The 20,856-nt window shown below is 42.7% G+C and overlaps 1 protein-coding gene across 3 annotated transcripts; it reads left to right on the top strand.

The window, feature by feature from the left end:
- Positions 1-4,979: 4,979 nt before the first annotated feature.
- MRPL11 (mitochondrial ribosomal protein L11) lies at positions 4,980-19,594 on the top strand. 3 transcript variants are annotated; one of them, XM_070766009.1, is made up of 7 exons: positions 4,983-5,066; positions 6,621-6,698; positions 7,454-7,599; positions 9,773-9,868; positions 13,699-13,792; positions 15,213-15,372; positions 18,711-19,594. In XM_070766009.1, the coding sequence occupies exons 3-7, from the start codon at positions 7,477-7,479 to the stop codon at positions 18,838-18,840; spliced, it is 603 nt and encodes a 200-aa protein (XP_070622110.1). In that variant the 5' UTR covers positions 4,983-5,066; positions 6,621-6,698; positions 7,454-7,476; the 3' UTR covers positions 18,841-19,594. The 3 variants fall into 3 exon arrangements, with proteins under 3 accessions (XP_070622112.1, XP_070622110.1, XP_070622111.1); XM_070766010.1 differs by lacking the exon at positions 4,983-5,066 and adding an exon at positions 5,089-5,177; XM_070766011.1 differs by lacking the exon at positions 6,621-6,698 and having other exon boundaries at positions 4,980-5,066.
- Positions 19,595-20,856: the final 1,262 nt, after the last annotated feature.

Raw genomic sequence — 20,856 nt, forward strand, 5'->3', positions numbered from 1 at the left:
GACTTAAGGAGGCCGCTGTGCAGGGCGTACAGCTGGCGGCAGTCTCTTGTCAATGAGCTGTGATTATTTCTCTTTTTTTTGAGCCCTGGGTCTCCAAGGACTTTTCGACCCGGTTTTATCCACTTAAGAACTCAGGACCGAAGCATCTAGGTGAGCGGGACTCTCCTTGTCGATGCCCTCAAAGGAGTTGGGCATAAAACCTGGCCCGTTTTCAGCAGCAAGGATGTGAAAACGATGAATGGGTTTTGCTGATTGAGTTGCTTCTTTTCTTCCTTCCTGCTTGCCTTCCTCTTTTTTCTCCTTCCTTTTCTTCCTTTCATCCCTCCTTTTTTCCCAATTATCCTATTTTTCTCTTTCTTCCTTCTTCTCCTTCTTTGCTCTCCTTTCCCTTTCCTCCTTTCTCTTTCCCTTCCCTGATTTCTGCACATTTGTCTTCCTTCCTTCCACCTTCCCTTCCTCCCCTCCCTTTTCTTCCCTTCTCTTCCCTTTTTCATTTCCATTTCTTTCTTTTCTCTTTCTTTCCTTCCTTCCTTCTTTCCTTTCCTTCCTGCCTTCCTTTCCTTCCTGCCTTCCTTTCTCTTTCCTTCCTTCCTGCCTTCCTTTCCTTCCTTCCTTTCCTTCCTTTCTTTCCTTCTTTTTTCCTTTCTTTCTTCCTCTTATCCTTTCCTTTTCCTTCCTCCCCTCTCCCCTCCCTTCCTCTCCCGCAATGGTGTAGCTTGCAGGTGAGGGATTTTCCCCTTTCCTTTCCTCCTTTTTCCTTTTCCTTTCCCCCTTTCTTTTCCTTTCGTCCTCTCCTCTGCTCCGCTCTTCTGTTGGGCTGCTGTAATGTTCCTCTTCCCTCTGTTCAAAGAAATTCGCTTCTGGTTTTAGGTAACCATTATTAAACAGGTCACACTCTCCTGTTCGGCCTGGCCACGTGGCAGGCGCTGCTCTATTTATTTTTATTTATAGATTTATCCCACATTTGTCCCACTTACCTCCAAAGACCCGAGGTACCTCCATAGGCACACCTTTCGTGTGATCCTCACAAACAACGCTGTGAAGTAGGCTGGACCGGAACCAAAGTTGCGGCAGGATTTGAAATGTGTATTTCGCCCCCCCAGTCGTACGTCAGTGCTCCCAGTCATTTAAGTCAGGGGTCCCCAAATTTTGCCACTTTAAGACTTGTGGACCTAAACTCCCAGGATTCTCCAGGCTGGCTGGAGAATTCTGGGAGTTGAAGTCCACAAGTCTTAAAGCGGCCAAGTTTGAAGACCTCTGCTTTCAATAGCACTAAACAGGTTTGCTACTGAAAGGTTGTGTTAACTTGAAACCCCACAACAAAGGCTGAAATGGATTTCTGGAGGTTGTAATGTGTGCCGTGACCAGTTTTTTTATTTTTTTAAACCCTTTAAAAAAAAAAAAAAAAAGGTCAGAAGAAAGTTTTAAGTAGCATGTCCCAAAAGCACAATATTCTATTTCCATATCATTCTGCCCGTCATTTATAGAAGGAAGAACAATGGATGATTTAAGGGTCAGAATTGTTGGTGTTTGGAAGAATCTTTATGTCTTGCCTCTTTAATGGATGATAGATAGTCCCTGACTTACAGCGGCCGTTCAAAGTTACGACGCCAGTGGAAAAAAAGGGAGTTATGATCGTTTTTCCACACTTAACGACTTTTCCAGGATCTCAGGGGTCACCTGATCCCAAATTCAGACGCTTGGCAACTGTTTGTCTTTATGACCGTTGCTGTGTCCCAAGGTCACACAAACCCGCTTCCGACCTTCCGACAAGCCAAGTCAATGTGTGTGTGTATGGGAAGTCAGATTCGCTTAACAACCTGTGTGACTAAACCTATCAACTGCAGTGATTCACTTAACAACAGAAAGCATGGGCTCAATTGTAGTCGTAAGTCAAGGATTTATGAGCCAGGGGTGTGGCGCAGCAGGTAGAGTGCCGTACTGCAGGCCACTGAAGCTGACTGTAGATCTGCAGGTCAGCAGTTCAAATCTCATCACCGGCTCAAGGTTGACTCAGCCTTCCATCCTTCCGAGGTGGGTAAAATGAGGACCTGGATTATGGGGGCAATAGGCTGGCTCTGTTAAAAAGTGTTGTTGCTAAAATGTTGTAAGCCGCCCTGAGTCTAAAGAGAAGGCTGGCATAAAAATTGAATAAATAAAGGATGGACTTGTATCAATTCAATTCAATTTCAATTCAATTTATTAAATTTGTATGCCGCCCCTCTCCGAAGACTCGGGGCGGCTCACACAACAATAATAAAAACAGTATAACAATGGAACAAATCTAATAATAAAATTATATTAAAACCCCCCAACAATTTAAAAACCATACAGCGCATACATACCAAACATAAAATATAAGAAAGCCTGGGGGAGATGTCTTAATTCCCCCATGCCTGGTGATATAGGTGGGTCTTGAGTAACTTGCGAAAGACAAGGAGGGTGGGGGCCGTTCTAATCTCCAGGGGGAGTTGACTCCAGAGGGCCGGGGCCACCACAGAGAAGGCTCTTCCCCTGGGACCCGCCAAATGACATTGTTTGGTCGACGGGACCCGGAGAAGGCCAACTCTGTGGGACCTTATCGGCCGCTGGGATTCGCGCGGTAGAAGGCGGTTCCGGAGGTATTCTGGTCCAGGGAGTGGGCAGCATATAAATTTGATTAAATAAATAAATAAATAATATCATTTTCAAAGCTCCACGAAATCAGATATTTTACAATTTCACAGTTTAAATTGCTGAATCGATGGATATGTTCTTACCTGTCTGTAGATAAAGGGGTCCAAAGAACCGCTGCTAAATCACGTAGAAGTCCATGTCTTGCAATTGTTCGTTTAGCGACAGTGCAAAGTTACAACAGGATTGAAAAGAAGCGACTTACAACCGGACCTTGCTCTTATGATCGCTGCAACATCCCCATGTAGTTAAAATTCAGGTGACCAGCTGGCAAGCATATTCACTGGGGGGAAGCAAGATTCACTTAAGGACCAGATGCTTCACTTAATGGCAGTGATTCACTTAACAACCGCGGCAAAAGGGTCATAACATTGGATGCGTTAACCGCCATGCCTAACAATGAAAATTCTGTTCCCAAATGTGGCCTTCAATCGAGGACTACCATACTCCCTATTCATAGCTTCTGCTCGGGTGCCTCTGCTGAATTTTTTACCCTCTATCCTTGCGTTTGGGTTGACTTGTCCCTGACAAGGTGTCTTCTGTCCTGTTGGCCATTAACTAATTTTCCAGGCCTCGTGGACGGCGTCCTTCAATACTCCACTGCTAGGGAGAGGTTAAATACCTGAACAGTCACGAGTCAACGGGCACAACGAGACATTTAAGTTTTAATGAGAAATATAAATCAGGCTGGAAGGAACAGTCCGTTCAAAGGATGTGGTCCAACAACTGTTTAATTGCTGTCCTCATTTATTAGTGGCGTTTTAGGTGACCTGTGATGAGAAATGCATCATGTTGCTAGAACGGGGGGAAAAAAAGTCCTGCAAATGATCTCATTTGCTCAATCCGCCCGAGGAAAATAAATCCAGAGCTTGTTCTTCCTGGCCTCATCTGTGTTCAATTCCACCAGTGTCTTTCTTTTCTCGCAACGTGTAAAACCAGTTGGTTTTTTGCCCAGTTACAGAGATGTTAAGTCTGGAGAAAGAACAAGCCGTTTTGGGGTAAATTCTGTAGATAATAAGACCTATTTAAGTGTTGGCTCGAAGAGAACGGATATAAGCCAAAGGCTGAGGAAGACAATTAACCAGAGGTCGCCAACACGTCTGTGGAGACAGGTGAAGATTTACTGTGATTGATGGGTTAGTCTTCGTGTAGGCTGCACTGAGTCTTTTTGGGGAGCACAAACGTATATTTTGCAAAGGTTGAAGGCTGCTTTCCAGCCAAAACTGGCTGTAAATCATATTAGCTGCATTTCGTTTAAACGAGGTTTTATTTATTTGTCAAACATGTATAGGATATTAGTAGTTTGTATCAACATAACGTAAAAAGGACAATAGACAGGGATGATAGGCATGGTGGTGTGTTTATGCACACCCCTTACAGAGAGGTCGACTTTGGGGTCATTTTGGGGGTTTGGGGAAGAAATGCATGCATTTAGTTGCTTCATCTCTCCAGCCATTTTTCAGAGGGTCTTCCTATCATAATCTGGGGGTGCCAGATCAGCTACTGTCAGCCCTTCAGAAGCACCAAAATGACTTTTTGTCCAGCTCTAAAGAGACTTTTTGGCGCAGTTGCCAACCTCAGCCAACAGAGGGTGGTGTTTTACTTGCGTTCTTTCCCTTTTCTAAGTTCAAAGCTGCTCAACAGAACTGTGAGAAATACTGACCTCTAGTGGGTCAGGTTGGGAATCGTGGACATCAACTCCCAGAATTCCTGAGCTAGCCTGATTGGCTCAGGAATTCTGGGAGTTGAAGTCCTCAAGTCATTGAAGAGCCAACTTTGCCTACCCCTGAACTAGCTGAACAGCTGCAGCAATTAATTTGAGGCAAGAAAGTAATAAAATGGGGCAAAGCTTAGCTAGATAAACTTTGGGCTTCATTGTGGTCCTACAGGTAAGTCGAGGACTACTTCTCCTGGACTGCCCATCTCCCTCACTGAGAAAGGCTGACCACAGCCCTGCAAGGTAGTCCCACTGCTGCCTGGTAAGGAACAGACGAGGCCCATTTTGGAGGCCCAGCCTCAATTCTTGTATTCAAAAGGTCCCTCAGGCAATGCGACCACCCGCCATTTCGAGGCCCTCCCCCTCATCCCGCTTCAGTACCACTTCCAGGCCTCACTTGAGGGACCCCCATCACGAAAGGCAGAGCGGGGTCAGATGGAAAAAGCACTCGGGGAAAGATTTAAGCCCAGAAAGAAGTTTGCCATGGGAACGGGCGGCGACGGAACCCTCCCGACGCGCCCTGGTGACGTCATTGACCTCCGGGTTTGCTAGGAGAAAATGGCGCCATTTAACGCCGTTGACCATGCGAGGGCCTCCCGGCATGCAAAGCGCCCGGTTGACCTCACTGATTCCAAGATGGCGGCGCCCAGCTAGGGTTTCCTTGAGGGAATCCGAGGTAGGCGGTTAAGGCAGGGGAAGGGCGCGACGGAGATGCCTGAGGCGGCGAGAGACGGAGGGTCGAAGCTTTGGAAGGGAGGCCCGGGAGGAGGAAAGGGGGTTGAACCAGGTGGGAATCTTCTCCCTGTTTTTCCGGAACGAAGAAATGGCTCCTCCGAGTCTTGGCACATTTGTGGACTTCAACTCCAAGAATTTCTCAGCCAATCATGCTAGCTCAGGAATTCTGGGAGTTGACGTCCATATGTCATAGAAGAGCCAGCTTTGCCTTCTCCTGGGTTACGGAGTGAAGGTGGGAATTGAGTTGGTTGGAGAGAAACGGTGAAGATAAAAGATACCTCTGCACGTACATACTTTAATTAATTGAATGGATATTCAACCCAAAATCATCCAGCATGCTTTAAGATGGGTAGGCTTCAAAACTCAGAATCCCTATACCAGCTGTAATATATCATATAATGTGATTACAAATAATATGATTAATCCACTGGTTAAATTTGCACAGTTTACAGTTAGCCCGGTTTGATTTGCACAGTCAAACCCAGTTAACGTATCAAATTTAATTTAATTTAATTTATATGCTGCCCACTCCCTGAGGACTCAGGGTGGCTTACAGGAATGATTATAAAACAATATAAATAGAGTAAAACATGTCATAATAATTAAAAACAGTTTCATAATAAATAGCTAAAAACATTTCATAATGATAAAAACTGTACAATATAATCACCACATTCATAAATCCCAATCAATTTTTGTTGCCACAAAGACGAAGGAGTCAACCTATTCTCCAAAGCTCCTGAGGGTAGAACAAGAAGCAATGGGTGGAAACTAAACAAGGAGAGAAGCAACTTAGAACTAAGGAGAAATTTCCTGACAGTGAGAACAATTAACCAGAGGAACAGCTTGCCTCCAGAACTTGTGAATGCTCCAACACTGGAAGTTTTTAAGAAGATGTTGGACAATCATTTGTCTGAAGTAGTGTAAGGTTTCCTGCTTAAACAGGGGGTTGGACTAGAAGACCTCCAAGGTCCTTTCCAACTCTGTTGTTGTTATTGTTGTTGTTATCTTGGCTGGATAGAGAAGTGACTATTATCATTGCCCCCAGACCTGCTGGCAAAACCAGGTTTTCAAGGCTTTTAGGAAACCCAGTTGGGTGGGGACCATGCGGATCTCAAGGAGTACTTCGTTCCAAAGAGCATGCTGTGGACATACAATCCTCTGGCTATTGAAGATTGCTGTGGACATATAGCATGCTGTGGACATACAATCCTCTGGGTATTGAGCTACAAACCACCCAATGTGCTGGATTTGTTAATTGTGCTGAAGTATTAACCCCAGTCCGATGCCCTCCCAAGAGGGTTGGGTGAGAACAAACCTAATTTCAGACTGGAAATCTTGGCTATTGTGATGATAACTATGTTACTAGGTTGGGGATCGCTGCAGTGCTAGATATTGAAATGTAGTATTGCAAACAAGGCTGCGTGCATGTATTCTGTGGCTGAAGAGGGGGACCTTTTGTTGGAAACACCAACTCTGTTTTCCTCTGTTGCAGGGCTGCAATTTGGCAATTTGATGCTATCTGTGCCATAAAACTGAAGGTGCTGAAAAGCTGACAGACTCTGCCTGCAAAGCAAGTATTCTGTCTCCTGGCTGTGCTTTTAGATCTTTCTCGGCATCTATTTGGATCCCTCTCCCTGTGAAACTGAATTTTTCTTTTTTTTAAAAAAATATTTTTTATTATTTTTCCAAAAGACAGACAAAAAACAAACAACATTAAACATTTAAGGAGCTACCATTGCTCCGCTTGTCATAGAAGTCTAACTAATACAAAAATAAAAAACCCTAATTATAGTCAGATCGATACAGAAATGTCACACATGCACATTACATTCTTATTAAGTTTAACTCTATATTCTTTATGTTAATTAAATTTCTTTATCTATAAAATATCATATACTTATTCAATAAAATAAAATATAAAATATATAAAAAATAACACTTCAACTTGATCATACTATAAAATTGTTTTAAAACTATTTCATTCTATCTTATAAACCTTCAGAATAATGAATTCAAATAATTATAAATTCTTACATATTTAATTTTTAATACTATTTTAAAATTCCACCATTCATATACTTTCAACCAAGCTGAAGCAGAATTTTATAAAATATGGGATAAAGTAAAGTAAAGTAAAGAAACTGAATTTTTCAGAGTGAACTTCAACTCCCAGAGTGTTCAATTCTAGAAGTTGGGCCACCTGGGGAATTCTGGGAGTTGAAGACTACACATCTTAACTTTAAGGTTCAGAAGCGATTGGTAATAAGCGTTCTGAGATTCCAGTTATCTCAATTCCCTTTCTCAATTAATCTCTTTTTAATCTAGGTCTGTGCAGAACTGATATCGCCATGTCAAAGCTTTCCCAAGCTGGCAAAGTGGCACTGAAGATAACTGGTGGAGGTGTCATCCGGTCAATCATCAAAGCTGGACAGGCTATTCCAGGTCCACCTCTAGGACCAGTTCTTGGACAGGTAACTTTAGGAGAAACAGAGGGTAGGAAAGTTAATTTTTATAAAGATATCATTTGAGACTAGAGAAGGGGTGGGGTGTGATGGCTCCTTTGTGAGTTACGGACTTCAACTCCAGGAATTCCTAAGCCAGCCATGTTGCTTATGGACTTCAACTCCATGCTGGCTTAGGAATTCTGGGAGTTGGAATCTGCAACTCTTATTTTATTTATTTATTTTTATTTTATTTTTAGTCCAATACACAATGAGGGTTTTAGTGGGTATATATCTATATACACATAGTAAAATACATGATGAAGGTTATAGAGGAGATACTCATAGTAAAATATATCTAAGAAATAATAGAAAAGAAGATAAAGTAATAGAACATATCAATGAAAGAATAGAAGAAGAGATATAGGAATAGAAGAAAGGTATAGGAGATATAGGAGAGCAATAGGACAGGGGACGGAAGGCACTCTAGTGCACTTGTACTCGCCCCTTACTGACCTCTTAGGAATCTGGATAGGTCGACCGTAGATAATCTAAGGGTAAAGTGTTGGGGGTTTGGGGATGACACTATGGAGTCCGGTAATGAGTTCCACGCTTTGACAACTTGGTTACTGAAGTCATATTTTTTATAGTCAAGTTTGGAGCGGTTAATATTAAGTTTAAATCTGTTGTGTGCTCTTGTGTTGTTGTGGTTGAAGCTGAAGTAGTCGCTGACAGGCAGGACGTTGCAGCATATGATCTTGTGAGCAATACTTAGATCTTGTTTAAGGCGTCTTAGTTCTAAACTTTCTAGGCCCAGGATTGAAAGTCTAGTCTCGTAGGGTATTCTGTTTCGAGTGGAGGAGTGAAGGGCTCTTCTGGTGAAGTATCTTTGGACATTTTCAAGGGTGTTGATGTCTGAGATGCGATATGGGTTCCAAACAGATGAGCTGTATTCTAGGATGGGTCTGGCAAAAGTTTTGTAAGCTCTAGTAAGTAGTGTGAGATTGCCAGAGCAGAAGCTACATAGGATTATAAAGGGGACCAATGTTCCTCACTCCTGGATTAGACCAAGAAAGCAGAAGCATGGGCCACAGACTGGAATGTGATCTAAGCTGAGCCAAGCTTAGCCATGCGTTAATGAAAGAACTTGCAAAAAGGGTTCGTGTAAGTTGGAAGGACCTGGTAGTGCTGTAGCCTGCCAACGGCCAGCTGAACATGCGGCAGACTCAGACAGTGAGGAGATTGGGAAGGAACACGAGCCAGTCCTTGTGAAGACTATGCTGGGAGCTCTGCATCGGAGGCAGAGAGAGAACCAGGGCTGTCTGACAGTTATCAGCTGCCTTCGGAGTCGGAGATACAGTAAGTGGGTCTGAAGAACAGCTGGAGCCTGTTCCCAATGTGCATATACACCGAACTATCAGGAGATGGGAAAAATTAAGGAACAGAGGCCGACTCGGGAGTAAAGGCACAAAGGGATGCTGAAAGGTTCGTGTAACACGCTAAATATTTTTTCAGAAAAGCACACACTGCTGTGTTTTGTGTCAGACATAATACATTAGGAAGCAAGGAGTTCAAATGACTACAGGTTTATTCCGTGTTAATAATTCTGCAGAAATCGGAACTATTAACTTTCAAAACAGTAGATAAGAAAAGGTGGGGAATGGAAGGATTGATACTCCTTGTAAATAGCTGGTCATTTGCGTTCTATTTAGAGGGTCCTTGAGGCCACTGGGAGGTTTTATCTATGGCCTTAGGGTCAGCTGGGTAGCACAAATGGATGTGGTGGCTTCTTGCAACCACCAAAAGGACTGTGTGGTAGACAGGAGATAGATAATGTTGTGCCTCTCCCACTCTGTTGAGAGAGAGCTGTTCATTCTGGGTGTAGATGGCCTCTTTGACCTTTTTTTCAAACCAGTGATTCCCTCTGTCCAAAATGTAGATTTTGCTGCCTTTAAAAGAATGGACTTTGTCTTTTAAATGCAGATGAACTGCAGTATCTTGTCCTGTTTGGTTTGTTCTCCTATGGCCTCAACCACTCTCTAAAAAAATGCAAATGACCAGCTGTCTTGCAAGTAATATAAAACCTCCCATTCCCCACCAGTTCCAAAATCCATTAGATTAGCAGAAAGGGACAGTTTTTTGGAAAACAGTTAGGATTCTGGACTTGAGGTTTTAATTACAATCTCTTTCCTTCCGTAAAAAGTATGGCATTCCCATCGGACAATTCTGCAAGGATTTCAATGAGCGGACCAAGGACTTCATCCCGGGCATCCCGCTGCCCACCAAAATCATCATAAAGGTGAAACAATATTTTCCTTTATTAATTTCAATGGGTTTTGCAAGCAATGGGGGTGGGGATGGGGCTGGAGTGGGACTTCCAGAATTCCTGAGCAACATGCCGAAACTTCCCCCATCCCCAGTTCAGGAGCCAGCCTGGAATTGCCGCACAGACCATCTGTTCTTTCAGACATTTTATTTATTGTATTTATTTTATTAATTAGATTTACATGCCGCCCTTCTCCGAGGACTCGGGGTGGCTCACAGCATATAATATAACAATACAGTACAACGGCAAATCTAATTAAACTTCTATTCTACTAGTTTTTCTCATCATTCCTATCACCCATTTCCTCCCCTGTTGACTGTATGGCTGTAACTTGTTGCTTATATCCTAAGATTTTTATTAATATTGCTTCTTCATTGCTTATTTGACCCCTATGACAATCATTAAGTGTTGTACCATATGATTCTTGACAAATATATATTTTATTTTATGTACGCTGAGAGCATATGCGCCAAGACAAATTCCTTGTGTGTCCAATCACACTTGGCCAATAAAAAATTCTATTCTATTCTATTCTATTTAAATTACAATCTAAAAATACAATCATACTAGCTTAATCATTCAACATATATCTCATTTCGTTGGCCAGGGAGCTGAGACCTAATTGCCCCATAGGTGACTCTTAAGACTCTTACAGAAAGCAAGGAAGTTGGGGGTAGTGCGAATCTCCAAGGGGAGCCGATTCCAGAGGGTTGGGGCCCCCACAGAGAAGGCTCTTCCACTAGGCCCCGCCTATAAATATATATTTTGACACAATACACTTAAATTCTGGGCGCAGGCCTGGCTGCAACTTCTTTTTAAGCTTTCCAACCTTAGGGTATTTAAGATAAACTGGCTGGGGAATTCTAGGAGTTGAAGTCGACTCTTTCTTTTAAATTGCCCCGGTTGGGAAATGTTGTTTTAAAAGGATTGCAAGAACAAGGTGTGGATTCCTCGTAAAGGAGGAAGCCTAAGTTAACTTTCAATTTGATCCTGCCGGGCTCGTGATTGACTCAGACTTCTATCCTCATGAGGTGGGTCAAATGAGGACCCAGATTGTCGAGAGCAAGAGGCTGATTCTGTAAACAGCTTAGAGAGGGCTGTGAAGCAGTATGTAGGTACTATTGCTTTCCCTCTCTTCCTCCCTCCCTCCCAGAAGTTAGAATGCAGTATTGCAGGCTAACTATGCCCACTGCCTGGTGTTCAGTCCTGACCAACTCAAGATTGACTCGGGCTTCTGTCCTCACAAGGTTGGTAAAATGAGGATTGTTGGAGGCAATTTGATGACTGTGTAAACCGCTTAGTGAAAACTGTAAAGCACTGTCAAGCGGTATATAAGTCTTAAGTGCTATTTATTTATTCATTCATTTATTTGATTTTTATGCTGCCCTTCTCCTTAGACTCAGGGCGGCTTACAACATGTTAGCAGTAGCACTTTTTTAACAGAGCTAGGCTATTGCCCCCATAATCTGGGTCCTCATTTTACCCACCTCGGAAGGATGGAAGGCTGAGTCAACCTTGAGCCGGTGATGAGAATTGAACCGCTGACCTTCAGATCTACAAGTCAGCTTCAGTGGTCTGCAGTACAGCACTCTACCTGCTGTGCCACTCCGGCTCATTATATTCCTCCATTTCTTTCCCCCCACCCCAATTGAGCACCTTAAATAGTAATAGCACTTAGACATACAGTGTTCCCTCGATTTTCGCGGGTTTGAACTTTGCGAATAGCCTATACCACGGTTTTTCAAAAAATATTAATTAAAAAATACTTCGCGGTTTTTTTCCTATACCACGGTTTTTCTCACACAATGATGTCATACGTCATCGCCAAACTAATAATTTTTGCAAATAAATAACAAAAGAAATAATTATTGTTAATAGATAATTATGTTTATAAATATCAGGATCACTAAGTGTCTTATTCAATGGTGAGTACCAGTAATAATGGTGAGTAAATGGTTGTTAAGGGAATGGGAAATGGGAAATTAGGGGTTTAAAGTGTTAAGGGAAGGCTTGTGGTACTGTCCATAGCCAAAAATGGTGTATTTACTTCCGCATCTCTACTTCGCAGAAATTCGACTTTCGCGGGCGGTCTCAGAACGCATCCCCTGCGAAAATCGAGGGAACACTGTATACCCTTTCACAGTTCTCAATGACCCTCTCTAAGCAGTTTATACACTCAGCCTCTTTCCCTAACAATCTGGGTCCTCATTTTACCAACTTTGGAAGGATGGAAGGCTGAGTCAACCTTGAGCCTGGTGACACCCGAACGGCCAAACTGCTTGCAGCTGGTGATCAGCAAAAATAGCTTGCAGCACTGGATACTAACCACTGCACCATATATATCTACTGCTCAAAAAAAAATAAAGGGAACACTCAAAGAACACATCCTAGATCTGAATGAATGAAATATTCTCAATGGATACTTTGTTCTGTACTAAGTTGAATGTTATAATTATTATTATTATTATTTATTGGATTTGTATGCCGCCCCTCTCCGTGAATGTGCACAACCGCATGTGAAATTGATTGTCAATCAAGTGGACAGTTTGATTTCACAGAAGTTTGATTTACTTGGAGTTATATTGTGTTGTTTAAGTGTTCCCTTTATTTTTTTGAGCAGTGTATAAACAAATGCCAGCAATAACATAAAAAAACAGAATCTTACACTGATAAATCAAGATTTATTGGTGCAGGCAAAAATTTTCTGAAACATAAACTTAGAAACATAGAAGACTGACAGCAGAAAAAGACCTCATGATCCATCGAGTCTGCCCTTATACTATTTTTGTATTTTATCTTAGGATGGATCTATATTTATCCCAGGCATGTATAAATTCAGTTACTGTGGATTTACCAACCACATCTTGTGAATAATTGGATTAATTAGAATGATATATCAATAATGAACTTATATTTTAAAACACTATTGCCTCAATATTTTTAAATCCTTGATTAGCCGATGTATAATTAAATATGTTATTCTGAATTTGGCCAATTTAAGACACATGGACCAACTCCCAAAATTCCCCAACGCAGCCAAGTTTGGAAACCCTTGATATGGAATGATAAAGAAACTAAGAATTACAACTGAATTTAAATAAAGCGACAGCTCCATAGCAAAGAACAGTCCACAGTTTTAATTTCTGTTCTGACTAAACATTTTGACTATACATGGGCTAGAAAAGTCTGCAATAAACAACAAATGGCTAAAAATATATCCCCGACATCACATTAAAGAGGACACCACAAAAAGATACTTTTTAATAATTGGAATGCCTACTACGTTACATTTCTCAATATTGCCACATACCTCCCAGAGATCAATAAGAGCACACAGACTTGGCCTCCTCCAGGTCCCTTCGACTAAGCAATGCAGGTTGGTGGGACCGTGGGGGAAGGGCCTTCTCTGTGGCTGCCCTGGTTCTTTGGAACCAACTACCCTCCGATATCTGTACTGCTCCCACCCTACTGGCCTTCCATAAGGCCACAAAAACCTGGCTTTGTCGGCAGGCCTAGGCACCATGAATTGTACATCTTTCATGGCCAAACTATATGAATGGTGTGTATATATATGCGATTATGACTATTTTTTAATAGCAAATGGGTTTTTATTATGGGCTTTTAGTTTTAGATATTATATTTGACTTCTTCTATTGCTTTGTATCTTTTTGTATCTGTATTATATTATATTATATTCAGGATTGGGCGGCATAGAAGTTGAATAAATAAATAAATATTTGTTTCATATAATTCCAGCATTCTGTATTTATTTCTCCTCTTTTTTCTTTTTTTCTCCACCGTAGTCTGACAGGTCTTATGAACTTCAGATCAACAAACCAACAGCCACTTACTTTTTACTTTCGGCAGCTGGGATAGAAAAGGGAGCTTCGTCGCCTGGTAAGAAGAATTGAGAAAGAAACAAAGAGATGACGGATACAGACAAAATACTTTTTAATACGGTGACTGTATTAAAAATTGGGGGCGGGGGCGGAGTAGAAAGTACGAATTAGGAAAATAGTATTATACACACTGATATACAACAGTGTAATAAATCCTGTTATATATCAGTGTGTATAATGCTATTTTCCCAATTCCAGCATTTATAATAATTACAATGTTCATTTTAAGGTTAGAAGTTGGAAGACTATAATAATGTATATGAAAATCTAGACGTCTTGGAGGGAGGCGGCTGGATGAAGAAGGGTCAGAACAGGTCTTAGCACTGGGTATGGCCAAATTGCCGAGTACAGATAGTCCTCGACTTATGACCACAATCGAGCCCCAATTGTTGCTAAGGGAGACATTTGTTAAGTGAGTTTTTTCCCCATTTTATGAACTTTCCTTCCCCTCCCAATTCAGCCACTAGGCTACGGGTTGAGACGGCTTTAAGCTCGGAAGAACCATAGGTGGCACAGTGGTTAGAATGCAGTATTGCAGGCTAATCCTGCCGACTGCCAGCAGTTCCATCCCGACCGGTTCAAGGTAGACTCAGCCTTCTGTCCTTCTGAAGTTGGTAAAATGAGGACCCAGATTGTTGGGGGCAAGGTGCTGACTCTAAACTGTTTAGCGAGGGCTGCAAAGTACTGTGAAGCAGTATATTTATTTGTCTGTCTGTTTGACTGACTGACTGTCTGTCTGTCTAATCAATCAATCTATCTATCTATCTATCTAATCTATCTAATCTATCTATCTATCTATCTATCTATCTATCTATCTATCTATCTATCTATCAGATTTGTATGCCGCCCCTCTCCGTAGACTCGGGGCGGCTAAAAACAATAATGAAACAACATGTAACAAATCTAATATTTAAATTTATTTTAAAGACCCTTATTTAAGAAACCAAACATACACACAGACATACCCTGCATAAATTTTATAGGCCTAGGGGGGAGGGAATATCTCAATTCCCCCATGCCTGACAACAGAGGTGGGTTTTAAGGAGCTTACAAAAGGCGAGGATGGTGGGGGCAACTCTGATCTCTGGGGGGAGTTGGTTCCAGAGAGTCGGGGCCGCCACAGAGAAGGCTCTTCCCCAGGGTCCCACATGTCTAAGTGCTATTGCCTTTCCTTCCTCCTCCCCAGTGATTAGAATGCAGTATTGCAGACTAATTCTGCCAACTGCTAGCAGTTCAATCCTGACCATCTCAAGGTTGACTCAGCCTTACGTCCTTCAAAGATCAATTAAATGAGGACCCAAATTTCTAGGGCCAATAGGCTGACTGTAAACCACTTAGAGAGGGCTGTAAAGCACTGTGAAGCGGTATATAAGTCTTAAATGCTCTTGCTATTTGTAACCATCTCCATCCCTGGACAGGAAGCGAGATAGCTGGGATGGTGACCCTGAAGCACCTGTACGAGATAGCGCTGGTGAAATCCCAGGACCACTCGATTGTCATCCGCGACTGGCCGATGGAGACGATGATCAGGTGCCTGATGGGAACGGCCCGATCGATCGGCATCAAAATAGTGAAAGAGTAAGTATCAAGAGGCGCAAGGGGGTAGGGACAGGTGGAAGCTGGTAGGACCTGGTACTGCTGTGGTCCACCAGAACATGCAACAGATTCGGACAGTGAGGAGGTTGGGGAGGAACATGAGCCAGTCCTGGGGAAGATTATATTGGGTGCTCTGCGTCGGAGGCAGAGATGGGGCCAGGGCCATCTGATAGTTATCAGCTACCTTCGTAGTCGGAGATAAGTGGGGCTGAAGAACAGCTGGAGCCTATTCCCAATGTGCATATACAGTGTTCCCTCAATTTTCGCAGGGGATGCGTTCCGAGACCACCCGCAAAAGTCGAATTTCCGCGAAGTCGAGATGCGGAAGTAAATACACTATTTTTGGCTATGAACAGTATCCCAAGCCTTCCCTTAACACTTTAAACCCCTAAATTACAATTTCCCATTCCCTTAGCAGCCATTTAGATTATTACTCACCATGTTTATTTATTAAAGTTTATTAAAAATATATTTATTAAAGGCCGACGAAAGTTTGGCGATGACATATGACATCATCAGGCGGGGAAAAACGCGGTACAGGGAGAAAACCCGCAAAGTATTTTTTAATTAATATTTTTGAAAAACCGTGGTGTAGACTTTTCGCGAAGTTCGAACCTGCGAAAATCGAGGGAACACTGTACACCGAACTATCAGGAGATGGGAACAATTAAGGAACAGAGGTCGACTCGGGAGTAAAGGCACAAGGGGATGCTGAAAGGCCCCTCCTATAGGAAATAAACAGGAGCGAAAGGGGGAGTGGTGTTTGCAGAAGACAATTAGTTCATTAGTGTGAAGATTTGCTTATCTGAGAGACTCCTTGTCAAGCATTTCCTTGAACGGCATTGCGTCCGGGAGCTCTCAGCCTAGCAACTCTCTGAGGACCGATAAGGTCTGTGTTTGCAATTCACCCTTGAAAGGCTAATTGCCGGGACTTTGCTGGATGCGAATGCTAGGAATCCACACTAGCCAAATAAAAAGGGTTTGGGGTTTTCTTCGGGACAAGAAATCTGTTGGGTGAAGCCTAGGTCAGAACAGGTAGGACCAAGAGAGAAGAGAAAGACATCCTTCCACTTACGACCACAAGTGAGCCCCCGACTTCCGTTGATAAGCGAGACAACAGCCAGCTTGAGTTTTGCCCCGTTGTACAACCTTTATTGTCACTGTTCTTTAAGTGAGTCTCTGCAGTTGTTAAATTAGAAACCCAGACGTTATGGGAATCTGGCTAACCCTTTTGACTTCATTCATCAAAAGGTCACAAAAGGAGATCGCGTGACCTCTGGGACACTTTGACCATCACATCTATGAGACAGAGTGCCTGAATTTATTTATTTATTCGATTTTTTTAATGCAACCCTTCTCCTTAGACTCAGGGCAGCTTACAACGTGTTAGCAATAGCACTTTTTAACAGAGCCAGCCTCTTGCCCCCAACAATCCAGGTCCTCATTTGACCCACCTCGGAAGGATGGAAGGCTGAGTCAACCTTGAGCCGATGATGAGATTTGAACCGCTGACCTACAGATCTAGCAGTCAGCTTCAGTGGCCTGCAGTACTGCACTCTACCCACTGCGCCACCTCGGCTCATTATAGATGTAGAATATAGAATAAACTGTAGATATAGGTATAGAATTTAGTTCACGTGTCTGTGGGGAGCGCTGCGGTGATTATAAGTGCAAAAGAATGGTCACAAAGTACACATTTTCAATGTCACTAAGTGAACGGTTATAAGTTGAGGACCGCTTCCTAGGAACCCTGCTGAGAAATAGGAAGGACAGAGTTCCAAGGTGGATTCAGGAAGGTGCGAAGGGATAACTGTGGGTCAACCATCCCGTTGCCATGTGTACAGCAAAAAGAGATTTTTATTAACAAGAGTCAAACGTTTACCGACAAAACTGGCACAGAAGAAGCGAAGCCAGTTCTGAGATTTTGGTGCGAAATGTCATATAGCGAAACCTGTTTTTTCCTTCCCTGGGCCGCCCTGCATCTCTTATCCACCAATCTAGGTTAAGCATTTTGTTTTGGGAAACGGTCTGCCTCTTTCGAAAGCCTTCAGACATTCTGACCTTGGAGGTTTTCTGAGGCTGCAGGCGGATCACGTCGATTCCTTTCCTCTCTCCCACTTTCTACAGGTTTCCAATCGTAACTCCTCCCCACTGTTGGGTATTTTGATTATTATTAATATTATTTGTATTGGCAGAGTTCAGCTGGCTTAATTTGCAGTGGAGTTAGCATGGCAAGAAATAACACGTGGTTCAGAATCCCATTTGTCAGCAATGAATGACCACTCCTTCATAAAGATGAACAATGCAATCTTCACTTACAATTATGTTGATTCATGCAATTGATAGATTGCAGGCAGATAAGTTTATATTCCAGTCCATATTGATAACTTCTGGATGGTCCCATGTGTGAGGTTGGCTTTGGATTTCATCTCCTACATGTGTCCTCAGCCGAGGACAATGGATCACACACAGGAGGTGTCATCAAGAAGAAGGTAGAAGAGGTAGAAGAGAAAGCGGGGAGCATCTACTCTGCAGAGGTTTATATAGTCTGCAGAGTACCTGCCCCATTTGGTCATCCAAATGTGACACACTGGTCAGTTAATTGCGACCTGACCATAGAGATGTGTTTACAAGACAGTGCAAGCATGTAGTAGAGTAGTTAAACCCAACACCCACTCTCTCGGCTTCTTTTTCAAACTGCGAACAAGCAGTTTCTGACAGCACTTTAATCTCTTCTTGAAAGGCTCCAGGGATGAAGTTCCCACAACTTCTGAAGGCAGCTTCTGTTCCACGAATGAATGGTTTTCACTGTCAGGAAATCCCTTCTTATTTCCAGATTGAATCTCTCCTTGTTTAGTTCCCATCCATTATTCCTTATCTGACCTTTGGGTCCTTCAGAAAATAGCTTGACCCCCTTCCTCCTCTCTGTGGCAGCCTCTCAAATATTGGAAGTCTGCTCTCGTGTCTCCCGTGGTCCTTCTCTTCCTCGACTACACATGCCCAGTTCCTGCAATCGTTCTTCATATGTTTTATCTGCTAATCCTCTTGGTTGCTCTTCTCTGCACCCTTTCTAAGGTCTCAACATCTTTTTTATAGTGTGGGGACCAAAACTGGATACAGGTGTGGCCTTACTTTATAGAGCGGTGTTAATACGTCACTTGATTTTGATTATATCCCTCCATTAACGCAACTTAGGTTTGCATTGGCTTTTTTTTGGACCGCCGCCGCACAATCTTGGCTCATATTTAATTGACACCTTGACAGCAGGTGTGCGACGAGCGGACCGTTGCGAAAACTTCGCTCTTCTCTCCTCCGGTTAGGTTAAACCCCGAAGAATACGGAGTCTTCCTGAAGGAGCGCGAAGAGAGGTTGCTAGCTGAGGCGGAAGCCCGGGCAGCCGAAAGGGTAGCGAAGAAAAAAGAAATTATTGCGGCGGCTGCGACGGCCTGAGAGGTGGAACGCTTGGGACGGTGGTCCTCTGAGCAGGGGGCTTGCCCGCATCCCCCTCATCGCCTGGGAGCTGAAGTTTGCACAAAATCCTGCAGGCTGAAGAAAGAAGGAAGGATTCCTCCGTGGCAGAATCAGAGCTGCGAAACCTGGGTTGCTTTGTATCATTATCGTCAAGACCTCTTTTAAGTGAATCACGGCAAACCACAATCTTTCCCTCGTCTGGCTGACTTAGATAAGATCTCGGTTGGTCATTCAGATTCCTAGATTCTGCCTTTCTTTTCTTTTTTCCCCCCCTTTCTTTTTTCCCTCCCCCCATTTTTATTTTATTCGGAAATAAAACGTTAAAAATACAAAAATCCATTGGGGAGAGTTAAGAATTTTCACAAGCCACTTTTGAAACGAATCGAGGTGGTTACGATAATTTCGTTTGCGTCCAGTCCTAACGCATCCTTCCTTCCCTTCCCAGCAAATACACTGCTGAAAAAAATAAAGGAAACACTCAAATGACACATCCTAGATCTGAATGAATGAAATATTCTCATTGAATACTTTGTTCTATACAAAGTTGAATGTGCTGGCAACACAATGAAACTGATTGTCAATCAGTGTTGCTTCCTAAGTGGACCGTTTGTTTTCACAGCATTTACTTGGAGTTATATTCGGTTGTTTAAGTGTTCCCGTTATTTATTTATTTTTTGAGCAGTATACTTTTGTCCCCCTGAAAAATACTTTGGGCATACCTCTAAAAACCAAACCAAAACCCTGATTAAAACCACGTTTTTACACTAAGCTGCGTCACTCAGTGTCCACCAGAGGTCCCACTAAGGATATTTAATTTGATGACAATTTATTGCAGTCATTTGGATTAAAAAAATATATATATGACAGTGATTGTAATATATGACTCTTCTCGGGAGAAATGGGCATAATTTGATGACGTTTTGGAATGAAGAGGGGGATTATTGTCAGTGTTTTATCAGTGAGGTGCAAATGTATCACGCTACCCTGTTCCCCGAAAATACGACCTACCCCGAAAGTAAGTCCGAGCTTGATTTTTACCCGCGCGGCCAATATAAGCTATACCCCACTGAAATAAGTCCTAATGAAGACTCTGCCCACTGCAAGGTGCACAGATAAAAATTAAACTAGGGTGGGGATGAGTGTACGTGTGGGTCCACCCTACTACTTACCTTTAGATGGTTGCAGCCAGGCCTCTCACACACCTGCCTTGCCGGTCCATTTTTTCTGCAGACGGCAAAGTTTTTCTGAAGGCCTTTGCAGCCGATAACAGAGATCTGGATCGATCCGGAGCTCTGTTATCGACTACAGAGGCCTTCAGGAAAGGCCGCAAAAATTCCTGAAGGTCTCTTGACAGCGGAAAAGGAGGCTGGGACACGCGCAGGTCAGTTGAGTCGGTGAGCGACTACCCCTGAAAATAAGACCTCGTGCCTTTTTTGCCGGCAATTTTTTAAAATATAAAACATGGTCTTATTTTCTGGGGAACGTGATACTACTCTTTGTTCCTCCTTCATGTACCCCTACTCCAGAGACTGTCCAAAAACTACCGGTAATCCACGCAGTTTTCTCTTGGTTTTTTTGTTTTTACAAGTGGTTTGATCTGTATTTACCATATTTTTCAGAGTATAAGACACACACCCCTCCCTAAAACAGACTGAAAATTTGGATGTTTCTTATATTCCAAATGTAGCTTTTGGGAAGCTTTTTTCCCCCAGCTCTAACAAGATGCTAACAATCTTTCTGGCTTGCAGGCTTGTTTTCATAGAAACGTAGAAACATCAAAGATTGATGGCAGAAAATGACCTCCTGGTCCATCTAGTCTGCCCTTATATTATTTCCTGTATTTTAGCTCAGGATGGATATGTGTTTATCCCAGGTATGTTTAAATTCAGTGACTGTGGATTTACCAACCACGTCTGCTGGAAGGTTGTTGCAAGCATCTACTATTCTTTCGTCGCTATTCCGAAAGTTTGTTTTTCCAGCCCTAAATCTTTGCAG

The sequence above is a fragment of the Erythrolamprus reginae genome, chromosome 13 (genome assembly GCF_031021105.1).
Source record: "Erythrolamprus reginae isolate rEryReg1 chromosome 13, rEryReg1.hap1, whole genome shotgun sequence".
NCBI lineage: Eukaryota > Metazoa > Chordata > Lepidosauria > Squamata > Dipsadidae > Erythrolamprus > Erythrolamprus reginae.

Coding starts and splice junctions, on each gene's coding strand:
- MRPL11 (XM_070766011.1), top strand. CDS start 7,477: ATGTCAAAGCTTTCCCAAGCTGGCAAAGTGGCACTGAAGATAACTGGT. Junction 7,600..9,772: donor TAGGACCAGTTCTTGGACAG/GTAACTTTAGGA, acceptor TTCCGTAAAAAG/TATGGCATTCCCATCGGACA. Junction 9,869..13,698: donor CCACCAAAATCATCATAAAG/GTGAAACAATAT, acceptor TCTCCACCGTAG/TCTGACAGGTCTTATGAACT.